Source organism: Nematolebias whitei, chromosome 1, assembly GCF_014905685.2.
Source record: "Nematolebias whitei isolate Nwh7 chromosome 1, NemWhi1, whole genome shotgun sequence".
NCBI classification, from domain to species: Eukaryota; Metazoa; Chordata; class Actinopteri; order Cyprinodontiformes; family Rivulidae; genus Nematolebias; species Nematolebias whitei.
Window position 1 is genome coordinate 66,344,513 of NC_056498.1, and position 14,855 is coordinate 66,359,367.

Below are 14,855 nucleotides of genomic sequence, written 5' to 3' on the forward strand. Positions count from 1 at the left end.
TATATATATATATATTTGCTTACATTAGTTAGTTTTTGCAGAGTTTTAGCCAACATCTATGCAGACAGTGACACCAGTTTGGTACATGTTTACTCATAATGTCCTGATGCATGCTCAATAATCCAGGTAGAAAAGTCTAACAAGGTTAAGTCAGGTCCTCTGGACAGATTCTTCTTTGTTGAAACATTTAGTCTTTTTTTAAAATTATTATTAGACCTTTATTTATACAGGTTAGTTCCCACTGAGCCTCGAAGACTCATTTACAAGAGACCTGTTACATACAACATACAGGCAGATGAGAAAAAGAGAACACAAGGGTGGAGGAAGCCAAATAAAATCATGTCTCACACCATGTCCTGGCCTGGAAACAGTGTGAAAGATGCAAAAACAAAGACCTTGCAACATAAACAGCAACATACAATGACATCATAATACTTTTATGCATAGAGCTCAACGAAGGTGGTGAGTTATCCATGGAGACTCCAGAAAGTTCTAAAGTTCTGATAAGATGGTACAGTGTCTATCAGCATCATGGTTCTGATAAGGCCAGAGACGTCCTCGGGGGTGGGGGGCAGGCAGAAGCTTATAGTTTACATATTGTCCAGGAAAAATTTGAGATAAGTTAGCCTGTCCAAGCCAGAAGGGAGGCCCAATTCAGATAAACAACAATTGTTTGGGCCGCCAGACTTTGTTTTCTGTCTATGTGCTGGTGAAGATTCTCAGTCATCCAGGACATGATAAATTCCAAAACGTTCAATACAAAAACAACTGGACTTTTTTTGTAACAGAAGACATTTCGCTCCTCGTCCTCGCTCCTCGAATGAGAAGCGAAACGTCTTCTGTTACAAATAAAGTCCAGTTGTTTTTGTATTGAACATTTTTGAATTTCTGTCTACCTTCAGTTTTGCTGGTACACTTAATGGCGAATTAATCAGCCAGATTTGTGGACATTCTGCCCGGTCCATGCTCGTTAGCTTTCTCCAAGGTTGAATCCTTAATGCCGGCAAGTCCCATGAGCCGCAAGTGGCTTATAATTCTCAGATATAGCATCCAGCTTGTGGTTGAGCTCAGTAAGCATATGAGTATGAGAGCTCAAGGCACAAATTAATCCTTCGCATAAGGCTGGCGGCTTTACCATGGCCAAAACTGCTGCCAACGTTTTCCTAATTTGTCAATATCCTAGGTATCCTCCAATTCCAAAAAGCAGAAACCCTGTTTTCATAAATCCAATAATGTACACATCTTCTACGTCCTCCACAGACAGAACAGATAGGCATATCATCTTCCACTCACCCCAGGAATCAATGAAATACCCAGCTGCGTGGGGCCGTTCAGGGCATGAGGGCTCTCCAGCACCCTGTTGTCTGGTGGAAAAAATTTTATCCATTGCGTTGAGGGACCAGCTGACCAAATCCATAATAATTTTCTATTTAGAAGCTGTGTAAAGAGAAGCTCTGAGGTTGACAGGACAAGAGAGCAAAAAAAAAAAAAAAAACAGGAGGGAATGTAAGAGCGACCATCTTTGTCGAGAGCGAAAGAGAGAATGTGACTTCTTCAAACTGAAGAAGTCTGAAGATAAGAAGATAAAAAACGAAACGTTTCAATAAATTAGAATCCATCCAAGAGGATTTAAATTTGCTCATAATGTTTTTGCTATAATTCCAGTTCAGATTCATCTGGATTTTAATTGTACCATATCAGGTTTTTAACATATTCATTTCTGATTAAAATGTGAGATGCATATTCATCACAAAATTATTATTTTTTCGCCACAAAGCAACATTACATTTTATATTGAATGAAAATCACCGCAAAATAGCCCACAAGTCTACAGCCTATTACAGAGGATAAGCTTTATTTACATTCATCAGACTGTTAAACAACAAGAGACTATTAATTTTTCCATTGGAACTCTGTGTGGGTGCCCGTGCAGCCTTAGCAGTGCCCTAATTGAGTTCATTTTCATCTCTGCGCGATCGTGGGGAATTACAGCGGCGATAAATCAGAGGGACAGCCCCTCAGCCTGCTTTACAACCCCTAATGCAGCTAATTACCAAAGTGATTTCTACGGCAAGATCAATACCAAAACGAATTGGAAATGACTTGCAATCACAAAGACTGGAGGAGAAGGTATTAAAAAGGCGAGAGGGGGCTGGAGGAAGGGGGAGAAAAATGGCGTCAGAATGGTCCAGAAAAATCAGTTTTAATTTAATGTAATATTAATCAGACTGCTTTCCACTTTTTCTGTGCACCTCCTTTTTCTGCCTGTTTCCAACACCCCCTCCTTTTCTTAAACTGGTGAAAAGGTGGGATATTAGGCCATTAGAGGCTTGTCTGGTGTCTGCGTCAGAGCATTAAAAAGCCATTTTGAAGAGGCAAGGCTGAATAGGCCTCATCCCTCCCACACTTCTGGCAGCCATGTGGTCAGGTCATTCAGGCCCCCTCTGTGCTTGCCACTCGCCCTCCGCCCAACCCTGCCCAGCCCTACCCACATCCCATCTGCATGACAAAATGGCTCTTGTGCTGCGGAGGCCCAATGGAATAGAGAGGAACATCCAGCCCAGTGCCAGGGAACAGTTGTAAGGAGACAATTAGAGTTTATCTGGGATAGAGGCAGACAAGACTGGGGTCACCAGCTCGCCCCTGTGGGACCCCCAACCCATTGAGACAAACAGATGCACACACGCATTCTGACACGAACGCTCGCATACACAAATGTGTGTGCAAACACTTATCCTTTCAAAGAAGATCAGGAAATGTCATCTCATTAACAAATAGGATTCATCGCAACTGCAGAGTCTTAATCAGAGATTAAGGTGAATAAACCAGAAGGGATTGTATCTTCAGTGAGTTTTTGGACAGCAAAATGTGAAAGACGACCGGAGTTAATATTTTACATTGCAATGTAAAATACAAATAAAGGCATTAAAATGGAACCAATTATATGAGGTCATCCAAGAGGCAAAGTATAAAAGTTGATTTTTAGGTTGTACTCCCCTTTTTCTTAAAAAATAAATACATAAAAAGAAATGAAAAAATAAGAAAGAAAAAAAAAAAAAAACACCACATGTCTCTCCTGTAACAAAGCCCTGAATGTCTCCTCCCTTGACTGGTCACAGGGATGACTGCAGTGGAGCACAAAGAGCCAGCTGACACCCCGTCCTTTCACTCCTCTCCCAGTCCCTCTCTCATCCATCTCTCCCGCTCTGCCTTCTTCTCAGACAAGCCCTAATGCATGCATACATCATCACAGGTCGTAGTAAAGCATAGGGAGCAGAGACGGAGGTGACGTTTACAGAAAAATTTCGATGGAAACATGGCGAGAGGACCACAGATATCCCAGAGGTGTCAGTCAATTATATTTTATGTACTGTCTCCTAAATTGGGGGAAATCTGCTGCGAATCTGTCATTCAAAAAGAGCTTGTGGACAGTGCATGAGCAATATTACCCAGATCGTGACTTGATCTTTGGTGGAATGTGATATTTAAAAAAGGCAGTTGCTGTTTTTGATTGCCACCTGCTCACGTGCGTGTATTTGTCCACAGGCAAACGAGTACTCTCTCCCGTCGCTGAATGCCGGCCTGGAAGACGTGAAGCCGAGCCTCTCCACCAGTGCCAGCTCCGACCTCGCTTCCAGTGTCTCACAGAGCTACTCTGTTGTGACAGGTACAATCTGATGCACGCTACATTGATTCCTGAAAGAATGCATGCAGGTGCAGCAGTGAAAGACATCCACAACCAAGGTGGTCAGTGCTGAGAAACATAAAGCAGAACAATGTCTTCTGTGTCTTATCAGCCTTAAAAAAAAAAAAAACTTTCTGTCTCCCTTTACTGAACTAGTTCAGCTGTTTTATAAAGTTACACAAAATACTAACACAGAACTGAATCAAACTTCGCTCCAGTATATTTATTTGGGCAACACAAAACACAATGGCTGAATAATGGTTTCAGAGAAGTGGTCATTCTCATTTATTTGAAAGGTTTGGTGAGTTTAGGTTCATACTTAAGATAGAAAATTCTACGTATTCACCCCTTGGATAAAATCTGCTGTTTTTCCCTAAATAATATTTAAATTAAGATGCCAAACCATTTTCATTGAATGCTTCACAAGTTACTGACCCTCAGACCAGAACATCCTGGAGCAACTGATGAGCCTGACCAAGCAAGCATTTTAAAATGTGTTTAGGAATGGAGAACATTTTTTAAAACAGTCATCATTCATCATGATCTATTGCAGGGCTATCCAAATCAATTGCTCAGGGGGGCACGGTTACTGAAAGCCCGGTTAAAATCTAGTTTTATTTAAAAATGGACCCACTGGTGGGCAGAACTGAGCTCACCAGTGGACCAGATTTGGCCCCTGGGCTGCCAGTTGAATAGCCCTGATCTATTTGTTTAGATTTTGGAAGTGGTGTTGCATGATGGACTTCCAGTTCAAGATTTTGAATGTCCAATTTTATGACGTCCTAAATGACTTGATTGCTGCTTCAAACAAGGAAGCGAAATGGTAAATAGTAGAGTTATGGAGAGCATAGATGTATTTGCAGCTAATTTAATCACATTATTAGCAGAATCCTTATATCAAGTCACTTCTGTGTTAGCTAATTACCTGGTGCCATTGTTTTTTAAATTGGGAGGATTTCACTTTTGTGCTGCTTTAACAAAGAATAAACAAGTTCGGAAGAGGCTGTAGGTATTTTGCCACAGATTCATCAACAGTTTGACCGACACTCTTATTAGTGAATTTTACAAACACACATTTAAAGCTCTTTTTGAGGCACTGAGGTGACACACCATCTGAGCCCATTAAATCCTGCAGGTCTTTCAAACGCTCAGCTCCTAACCTCCTAACAGGCTACTGTGTTAGCCCAGATTGGCTCGCTAACAGATTGACTGGGAGTGTTTCTCGTAAAAGACAGCTGCTGTTCTCGCCGCTGCACGACACTGTCATCAAAGACTATCATGGCTCGTTGATTGACAGCAGCTGGAATGGCACAGTGGATGAGTGGCTGGTGCTGCGGACAGAGACTGTCAGGGAAGAATAAAAAACAATGGAAGAAATACAGCACTTAAAGTTTGTTTTTTTTTCTTGCACTCTCTAACTTTTAAGCTGTTTTTAAGTTGTAATATCCACTTCAAGTCAATAGGGATTTGTAGGCTCAGAGTAACTGTATCGTTTTACCTACACTCTCTGAATTGCTCCTCGGCTACTTTTGCTGAGCTCTCCAGGTTGATGGCCACCTGGATAATTGAAATATTGCTTCACTGTGTGAGCTGAGGCCCTTTCCCAGGAGGGGTTAGGTTTACCGATGGCCACACTGACTCCCTAAATGCACCAGGGTTTTAATAAAAGTCCCATAATGATGCAGTGGGAATCAAAGTCAGTGAGTGCAGTCTGTGTGTGTATGTGTGTGTGTGTGTGTGAGAGAGAGGGTCAGAAAGGAGGACAGCATGATTGAAAACTGCAGTCGCCCATCTCATATGAACCCTGTAGTCCAGCCCCAGACTCAGGCACAGAGTGATGGGAAAAGAAAGACCCCCTTTTTATTCCTGAAAATGTGGGAGGTAGCTTTTCCCCGGAAAGTTGGGCCTCAAGAGAAGAAAGGTGTGTTTTTGTCTTTGTATGCTGAGCTCCTCCCTATAAAAGTGGTCTCGCTCTGGGGAGCAAACTCATAGCAGGTGGCCTCAGATCCACCTGGGGGCCCAGGGTCTCGTAAAGAACCACAGATTGCATTAAAAGAAGGAAACTAATATAACTTTCCTGAAAATGCAATATGACAGCCCATCTTAGTTCAGCTGTACAATTAAAAAAAAATGTGTTTGGCTATTTTGAACACAAACAAAATTAAACTCGTAAGTAATAACCAGCAAACTTTTTATCACTTAAACTGTGCAAAGTAATGCATGAGGCTGTGTGCAGGTTGTTAGTGCATGATATTTTTATTTTTTTTCTCCTGCCATTAGGCAACCCTGTAAATAGGAAAGTATGCCAAGGCTGAGAAACTGCTAAATTACCTTCCTCACTTAGGCTGGAATCCAATTATCAATAAATTATGCTCTCATACTGGATGGAGCCACAAGATTATATTCATTCTTTAAATGTTTTTTGCTCCCAATTAAAATGTGTGCAGTTATTGATCTTGTTGATTTTAATGTCCTGAAATTTGCATAATCTATTAAAGATGAATGATTAATGAAGTGCTCACTTTTGCATTCCAGGAGCCCTATACAGCAAAAGCAAAGCCGGCCATGTTGTGTGTCCTCTGTTTGCCCTACAGTATATGTGAAACAGAGACGGTTTAAACAGAACAGCAGCAAATGTAGCACTTGTTTACGTGTGTTTAGTTAATCAGTACTGTTAACGCTTGTGTCCATAGATACATGTAATGATTCACCTCAGCGCTCTGAGTCGTTTCCATCTCGACACAGTTTTCTTTTGAAACACCTGATCATTTTAAGAAATCGTGCAAATCTTTTAAATTTTTAATCAGGCAGAAGCTAAGTACACAGAATAAATGATGTTTTAATACTGCTTCACCCAGTGAGAGTTTAGCGGTCTCTCTGCAAGCTGGGTTAGATAATCACTCTCAACAGAGCCTGTGGGAGGGAGAAGTGCAAATGGGCACCCCTCTGAACTCCAGCAGATGTGAAGCTGGAGCTGGTGGTTTAAAGCTTTTTAAGCTTTTTTTTTTTTGCATCTATTTCTCACCCTCTCAGAGTGACAAAAGACAAAGCTGATCATCTCAAAGAGCTGAGCAGTTTATGTAAGATGCACATTCTGGGCTTCTCCTTTCGACGTTTGCAGCTATTTCTCTGCTGAGTTGCAAACGCAGAGCCGTCGCCTAACTTGCAGTGTCTGCTGCGTGGCCTGGTGACAAATGGTCGTCTCAGCTCTGTTAACGCCTGCAGCCCCAAGCTTAGAAATTAATTCTTAACCACCACCTCCCTCAGTACTCACACTAACCTTTAAGCACACATTTGATAATGAATGACGTTAAAACTAAAGACCGTGGATGGGGAATTCAAGCTTTTACTGCAATATGTTCTTGGCTCGTTCACAACTTTGACTGTGTCTCTTTTGGTTTCAGTTTATTTAGCATCAAGTCACAACAGAAGTCATCTCAGGGCACTGAACAGAGACATTCATGTGAAAAAATTATAATTTAAGACTTTATCTGAGGAGCAGGTTGCTTTGAATTGAACTCCATCACAGAACTCTCATCTTGAGCAAGCATGAAGGCGACAGTGGAGAGGAAAAACTCCCTCATGAGGAAGAAACCTTTAACAGAACCAGAGTCAGGACAAGTAGCCATCTGCTTCAACCGTCTGGGTTTGGAAGGAACAGATACACAATGGCAGCTCAAGAATCACGTTAAGATAGAAATAGTATCAAATGAAAACTATTCAGTTGTAACAAATCATTTAAAGAAATGAGGTCAATTTGTCCTCCAGTAGTCTAAGCCTATAACAACATAACAAGCCAACCCTAACTATAGGATTTATCAAAAAGGAAAGTCTTAAGCCCAGTTTTAAAACTGGACAATGTGTCAGACTCATAGACAGAAACTGAAAGTTGGTTCCACAAGAGAGGAGCTTGATAACTTCAAGACTTAATCTTCAGGACTTAATCTTCCTCCCATTCTGCCTTTGGAAACTCTAGGGACCACGAGTAAGACTGCAGTCTGAGCATGAAGTGCTCTGTTAGAAAAATATGGAACAATAAGATCTCAAATATAAGATGGAGCTAGGTTGTTGAGAGCTTTGTAGGTTAGAAGTAAGATGTTGAATTCTATTCTGGATTTGACGGGAAGCCAGTGGAGAGAAGCTAAAACTGGAGATATATGATCTCTCCTACTAACTCCAATTAAGACTCTGGCAGCAGCATTTTGGATCAACTGAAGACGTTTTAAAGAAATATTTGGACACCCAGATAATAAACCATTACAATAGTCCAGTCTAGACATGTCAAATGCATGAAACAGTTTTTCTGCATCATTTTTAGATAAGATTTTTCTAATTTTAGTGATATTACGCAGGTGGAAGAAGGCAGTTCTTGTAACGTTTTTAATGTGGGGGATAAAAGACATGTCCTGATCAAAAATAACACCAAGATTTTTAACATTAGAACTGGAGGCCAGATTAATGCCATCCAAGGAGGGCAAAAGACTGAAAATTTTATATATAAGGTGCTCAGGTCCAAAAACCAAAACCTCAGTCTTGTATGTGTTCAAAATCAGAAAATTAAGGGTCGTCCAGGTTTTTATGTCTTTAAGACATGCTTGTAGTCTAAGTAGCTGATTGGATTCGTTAGGTTTTTTGGACAAAAATGTGTGTCATCAGCATAACAATAAAAATTTATCCCATGCTGTTTAATAACATTACCTAATGGAAGCATATACAAGGTAAAGAGTATTGGTCCAAGCACTGAACCTTGAGGAACTCCATGACTAACTTTCGTGTATGATGAAGATTCATTATTTACATTTACAAATTGGAATCTCAGATACATATTATTTAAACCAATTTAGAGTTGTTCCTGTAATTCCAACATCATATTCAAGTCTCTGCTATATAATATTGTGATTAACTGTATCATATGCAGCACTGAGGTCTAACAGGACCAGTGTAGTCACCTGCCCATTGTCAGAGGCCATGAGAATACCATTAGTAACTTTCACCAGTGCAGATTCAGTGCTGTGGTAAGATCTAAAACCTGACTGAAACTCTTTTGTCTGGTGTTATAAAATATCATACTGTTAGTGCAACAGAGCAATATATGTTTTAAAACATTTCCTGCATTTAGTTCTCTACAAACATCCCTGTTATTTTTATTAAATACTGTATATCCAAAGGAAGTTTTGCTTTGTACACTCCCAAGGAATAAAAAAAAAGTTTCCTGTTTTCTAAATGTCAACCTTTCAAAACAAGAGTGTTAACCAGCAAACGTGTGCCAGAGTTGTGGCTAAATCGGGAAGAATCACTTCGAGGATTGCTGCAGGTTCTTAACACTCCATTTCTATGGTTGATGGGGTCTGTAGATGCAGTATCAGTGGTCGAGCAAAGACAGATGCTGGAGAACTCTATACTGTCTCTTCTCTCTCAGAGATGTGTTTGCTGGGGAAAACAGGTCCCCATGGACTCTAAGTTTATCTTCCATCTCCATCATCGGTGCCTGTGATTTGACAGCATCCCGTTTTCCCGGGCGCTGCCTCGTCTCCAGGACAATAAGCAGCACCATGTCTGATTAGTTTCAGAGTTCAGTGGTCTTGAACGTAGCATTTGTATCGGTTGTTGCTGCGTTGTAACCCCAGTCTGTTTGACAACGGTTGCTCAGACTCTGAAAAAGACAGAAGCAAACTGTGGTAAATACGAGAGGTATCAAATAAGTTTGACCCAGGCCTCCTTACATGAATATGTGCTTCAGAATGGCCCATCTGAAAGCTGTTTATTAATTTTTATTTATTTTATCCAAATACTGAAGTGTAAATTCTCAAGTTGCAATATGTTGCAGACGATTTTTCAAATGCAGGTCTTTAGGGGGAACAATAAATTTATCAAAACTGGATGTGGTAGTACCTGTGTCATTTTGAACTTTCCACATATGAACCATCATTCTTATTTTGCATTTCTAACTTAAACTAACCTCTAATTCGACCGTAGTGTCTGTCTTATCAAGCAATTCCATTTTATTTTCAGAAGGTACATATGCCCCCTTGTCAATGGGAGGGGAACTGGACTTTTGAAAGTTGTAAGTTTGAAGAGTTTAACAAAGTACATATTGGTTATAATTAGCTGAGGAGCAGAATTGAGCACCAGGGATTTGCCATAAATATGACATACATGGACTGGGCATGTGACATAGTTTCAGTCCAACCAATTAAATGCAAAGCAGACTCATTAAAACATTTCTGTTCATGCCCGAAAGTCAAAGCAACTAGTTTTTTAATGATCTTTTCATATGTTAGAAATGGCATTTGTTCGAGATGACGACGGATCAGTGTTCCTCTGCCTAAATTTACATTTAGAGCTGTTAAAGCAGAGGAGATTAGAAGAAACTGCTACAAAGCCGTCAGCTGCGTTCCCCGATCCTCTTGTTTTACAATCTAAAGACTGACAGTGTTGCATCCCCCCTTCAATACAACAGCCCTTATCTTAATGAGGAACAGCAACACACAGTCCTGTTGTAAAACAACAAAGATGGGGGAAGCAGCTAATGAGGGTATCATGGTGTCGGAAAAGAGCCATCTTAGGCCCCAGCAAACAGAGCGGTCTCTGCAGCATGGCATGGAGCGACCAGAGACAGAGCTTACATTGATCGCACAGGTTTAAGAGACAGAACCGGATGAAATGAACGGTGCCAAGACTCATCAGCCAAATTAGATCAGAGTGTAGCATTTTGAACTGTCTTCAAGCCAATTGTTTGGTTATTTGTGGGAGCGATTCTGCTGCGAGAAAGCAGCCGTGAGATTACACTGTTTGTTTTCTCAAAAACCTTGGGGAAATTTTTTATGCATTTGAGCTTGATTGATCAGGCGCGATGTGTTGTTGCAACATTTCACTGGTGTATGTTTACGCTCAGCTGAATGCATCACTGCTGGGTGCATATGAGATTATTATTATAAGCTATGTAAATGAACAAATCAAATACTAAAGACTTTTTCTCTGTTTAGTATTCATGTAAAAGTTCTGGTTTTGATTCTTGAAGATAGGGTGGCACACTTTTTGTGATGTTCCACAGCCTTTAAGGTCACTTTGACTTATAAAATCTGACTGCATCTTGTTATCTGTGATACCGACTGCTTCTGAAAATGACAAATCAAACCATTTTTAATTTGAAATGATTAAACCTTCCATTTTACCACTCATATGTGTGACTGACATAAATGTATACCGAATGTGTGGTGTTGAATGTCTGCATCCCATCAAGATTCTTTCTTTCTTTTTTTTTTTACCTGCCAGACTCTCATCCGTCATATCAGCCTTCCATGTGTGTAAAGCGGGAGCCCCATGAGGCATCCTTTGCCCCCTTCACCCCCTCCTCTGTTGGGGATTCTGCTCTAGCTGACATCTTGCCCCACCAATCCAGCCTCTCTGTAGATGCCTCTACTCCCAGCTACCTTCCCCATGCCCATGGCCCCTGCTACAGCCAGTATACCAGCCAGCCTTTCATAGCAGGTACTACTTTACATACATGGCCCAGAATAATAAAAAATAATCACTTTCATTCTGTTCATCTAATTTTATATAATCTTTTTTCATTTATACCCCTTTACCCCGCCTCATGCTGCTTTCACAGCTCTACTGTTGTGTATACAGGAGCTAAACTGACTGTTTGGCCCTAATTAGAAGCAGCTACTCTTTTTTTCTCCTTTTCTCCACATCTGACCCCTCGCTCATCTCTCAAGTTCACAAAAGAGGCTCCAACGCTTCAGGCGTCGTGACAACCTCAAGGTCTAGGGGAACCAGAGTAGGTTCGAAGAGAGAGAGAAGAAGGCTGCAAATGCAGAGATCCTGCTGCATGCAGGGGCCTGCCCTGTAGTCACAGTACCCAAACCTGCACCCCCTCCCCTCCCCCACCACCACCACACCTCTAATCCAAAAGACCTGAAGCTGTCACTGTTAATTAAAAGTCTGAATGTGGAGCAGAGCAGAGAGCTCTCATTGGCCCAGTGCTCCTGTCAGGTTTAGCTGCTTAGGATAGAAGTTAATAACTGATACATTGTTCCAGTGTCTGATTAGATAATCAATGCAAATAACTTCACTCCAACTTACTCGCAAACTACCCTGTGAGAAGAATAATTGTGAAATGTCATTGTCAGAGACAGCGGTGCTGCTATTTATTGCCACTGAACATGCTTAATTATTTTACTTAGGCTTGTTATTTCTTTTCCTCTGTGAGTATGAGTGTGTGTGTACTTTTTTCAGTAAATTAAATTCTTTATGTAGCAAACGTAATCCAAAAAATACGTTGATTTTGCGTTATAAAAGTGTGTGTAAAGACAAATTACATACACACAGATAATTTAGAAACTGATTTCTGAAAATATACCAGTAGTTGGTTCCTTAATTGATGTACTTGACATATTTGTGAAATCCTCAACAACTGTGTTTTGTTTTCTTGTATAAAACCGTGTTACCTGATGTAAACTAAAATATATGATAACATATATATGTCTACATTCTTATTTTTGTCTTGATGTACAAGACAAAACATCAAGTGCAAGACACAAACGGTACCTTTTCTGTTTCTGTCCATTCGTACATAATTAATTTAGACTTTACTTATCAAATATTTGAGTTTTTTTTTTACCAGTTTTGTAATTGATTGGTAATATTTTATAAAGTGCTTACAAATCCACAAATAACCTATTTATGAAGCATTAATACATTTATTTTAAAGTGACTTTATAAAGTGACCATTATTGTGAAGTGATGTGTTTCTTTTTCTTCCTTCACGATGGCGTTGGAATATTAACTCTGAACTGCTGTCTGATTTTATAAAAATGGAAATATACAGTCAGAGTCAGAGTTTCTTTATTGTCATTCGCACCACATGTGGTACATGTGGTGGAACGAGATTGTGTACACAGGGTCCCAGTTACATCCAACAATAAAACGTAAAAGAAAAACAATAATAAGATCTAAGATATGAACTAAGAAAAACATCAACTAAAAATACGCTAAGCACTAATAGCATAAAAACTATATGCCGAACAGCAGCAACAGATTTGATATACATGAGCGTCAGAGTACTGTAATGCATAGTGTTTCATTGTGTATGTGTGTGTGTGTACCTGCAGGTCGAGACATGGCCAGCACCACCTTACCTGGTTACCCACCTCACGTCCCCCCCACAGGACAAGGCAGCTACCCCACATCCACACTTGCTGGAATGGTTCCTGGTAGGTGTTGCTGCTTCCTTCTCACCATGCTGATAGCTCAACTGTAAACTGTTATTTCCCCTTAATCTTCTTCAGATAATCTGAGGCATGCTGACAAAAATAATAACAAACGTGAAAATTCATCAGTGACGGTGAAAGCCCCTTAAAGCATCGCTCCTGGACTGAAGCGAGCTCGTTATAGCTTTAGATGACTGCGGTTAGCATGCGGTTAGCATCAGTGGATGAGAACATTAGATGAACTCGATAGGCGATCACCACAATCAGTGGCCGTGAGATAGGACAGTTCCTCTCAGTTACACTCCAGCTCCCAGCACTCATTACCTTCGCCGTGTCCACACAGAGCACTCTCACCAGCCCCGTCGATAAACACCTCTTTTGCTCCTCTCCTCGCCTCCACGGACACCCAGGGCTACAGAGCGTATCTCTTTCCCCTCTACTTAACCTGCAGTTCAGGTTCACAGCAAACAGTTAAGGGTCAAAACACAGAGGCGTGGAGGGCCTGTAAATATTTAAATCACTATCTCTCTCAGGGATGAGCTCGGGTTACACGACCAGAAGTGAGGATGCTGTATAGCTGCCAGCGTGTGTAAATCTGTCCTCCAAACGACTGAAAACACAACTCCTGCTATTGTTTAAAAGGCGTCCACCCCTCACACTGACCAGTGATCAAAGCAGCCTTGTAGCATTTTACGAGTCAGCTCAGTCAGGATAATTTCTTTTTAGGTTGCATGCAACTAGGAGTGTTTATGTTACATAAAAAAGAGAAACCACACAAACACCTTCATCCAGGATTAGATTTAGAGTGTGGCCTACAACAGGGTCAAAGCAAAGACCATTTATCAGCAGTTTGATATTAAACTTGGCCTTTATAGTCTCATAAAAGAAAGAAACTTGTGGACCTTACAGCATCTACCTGTTTCTTCTACTATGAAGTGTGCAAGGCAAAAATAAATGTGATTTAATTAGGGGTTCTCAAACTTTTTGGGTTCAGGGACGCCTTACAGGGGAGAAAAAGTTTCAGGGACCCTCTCATAACCCTCATGTTTATTAAATTATTTTCTTCAATTTGTCTCTTTAATGCAATGGAGATATTTGTGTAACATGAATACTTGAGACTTGTTCTTTAATAGTGTTAATACATTTTTTATACTTTTAAGCATGGGTTATTTTTCATTCAAGACACACTTAATTAACAATTTGTTATGTCAACTTCCAAACATGACAGTTTTGAGAACATTAACAACATCAAAAACTACTTTAAAACTTTACCTAGTCACACAATGAACATAAATGTATCGCCACGTCTTCAAATTATTACAGAACACTCTTTACATGAAACTGAACAGAATCATAACAGCAGTAGTCAAACCAAGTAACAGAGCTTCATTTGTAAATTGATCAATGCCAGAATGCAAATAGTGGGCGGGCTGGGGTGTCTGGGGGTCCTCCCCCAGAAAATTTTGAATAAAGTAGATGTGATTTCCTGACTTTTGATGTATTTGAACAGGTTGTTAAACATCTACATGCTTGTAAAACTATATATGTATATAACAAAAAAGGTTGAATCATGTCATCTGGACTTCGTTTTTTTTGTTAAAAAGAAACGTTTCGCCCCTCATCCAAGAGGCTTCGTCAGTCTGAGGCCTAGCCATCTGGTATTACCCAGAAGCCACCCTGACTCTTGTGTTTCAAGCCTGCCTCAGATACCCCTGAAGTCTGGCCTTTTCACTAATGGTTTCAAAAACACAAAGTTTGTTTGTTTGCCTACCAGATGGCTAGGCCTCAGACTGACGAAGCCTCTTGGATGAGGGGCGAAACGTTTCTTTTTAACAAAAAATGAAGTCCAGATGACATGATTCAACCTTTTTTGTAGTTATATACCTGGATGACTGAGAAAACAAACTTTGTATAAATCCCTATAGTTACCCTTTTCAGCATGTTCCACCCCTTAA

General features: G+C 40.4%; 1 protein-coding gene across 1 annotated transcript in view; it reads left to right on the forward strand.

Annotated features, from left to right (window-relative positions):
• Positions 1-14,855, forward strand: part of pax2a (paired box 2a) — a 35,713-nt gene that overhangs the window by 19,804 nt on the left and 1,054 nt on the right. The window contains exons 10-12 of the mRNA XM_037697797.1: positions 3,547-3,667; positions 10,961-11,176; positions 12,802-12,903. Coding sequence (XP_037553725.1) covers positions 3,547-3,667; positions 10,961-11,176; positions 12,802-12,903 — 439 coding nt within the window. The remainder of the gene's footprint in view (positions 1-3,546; positions 3,668-10,960; positions 11,177-12,801; positions 12,904-14,855) is intronic.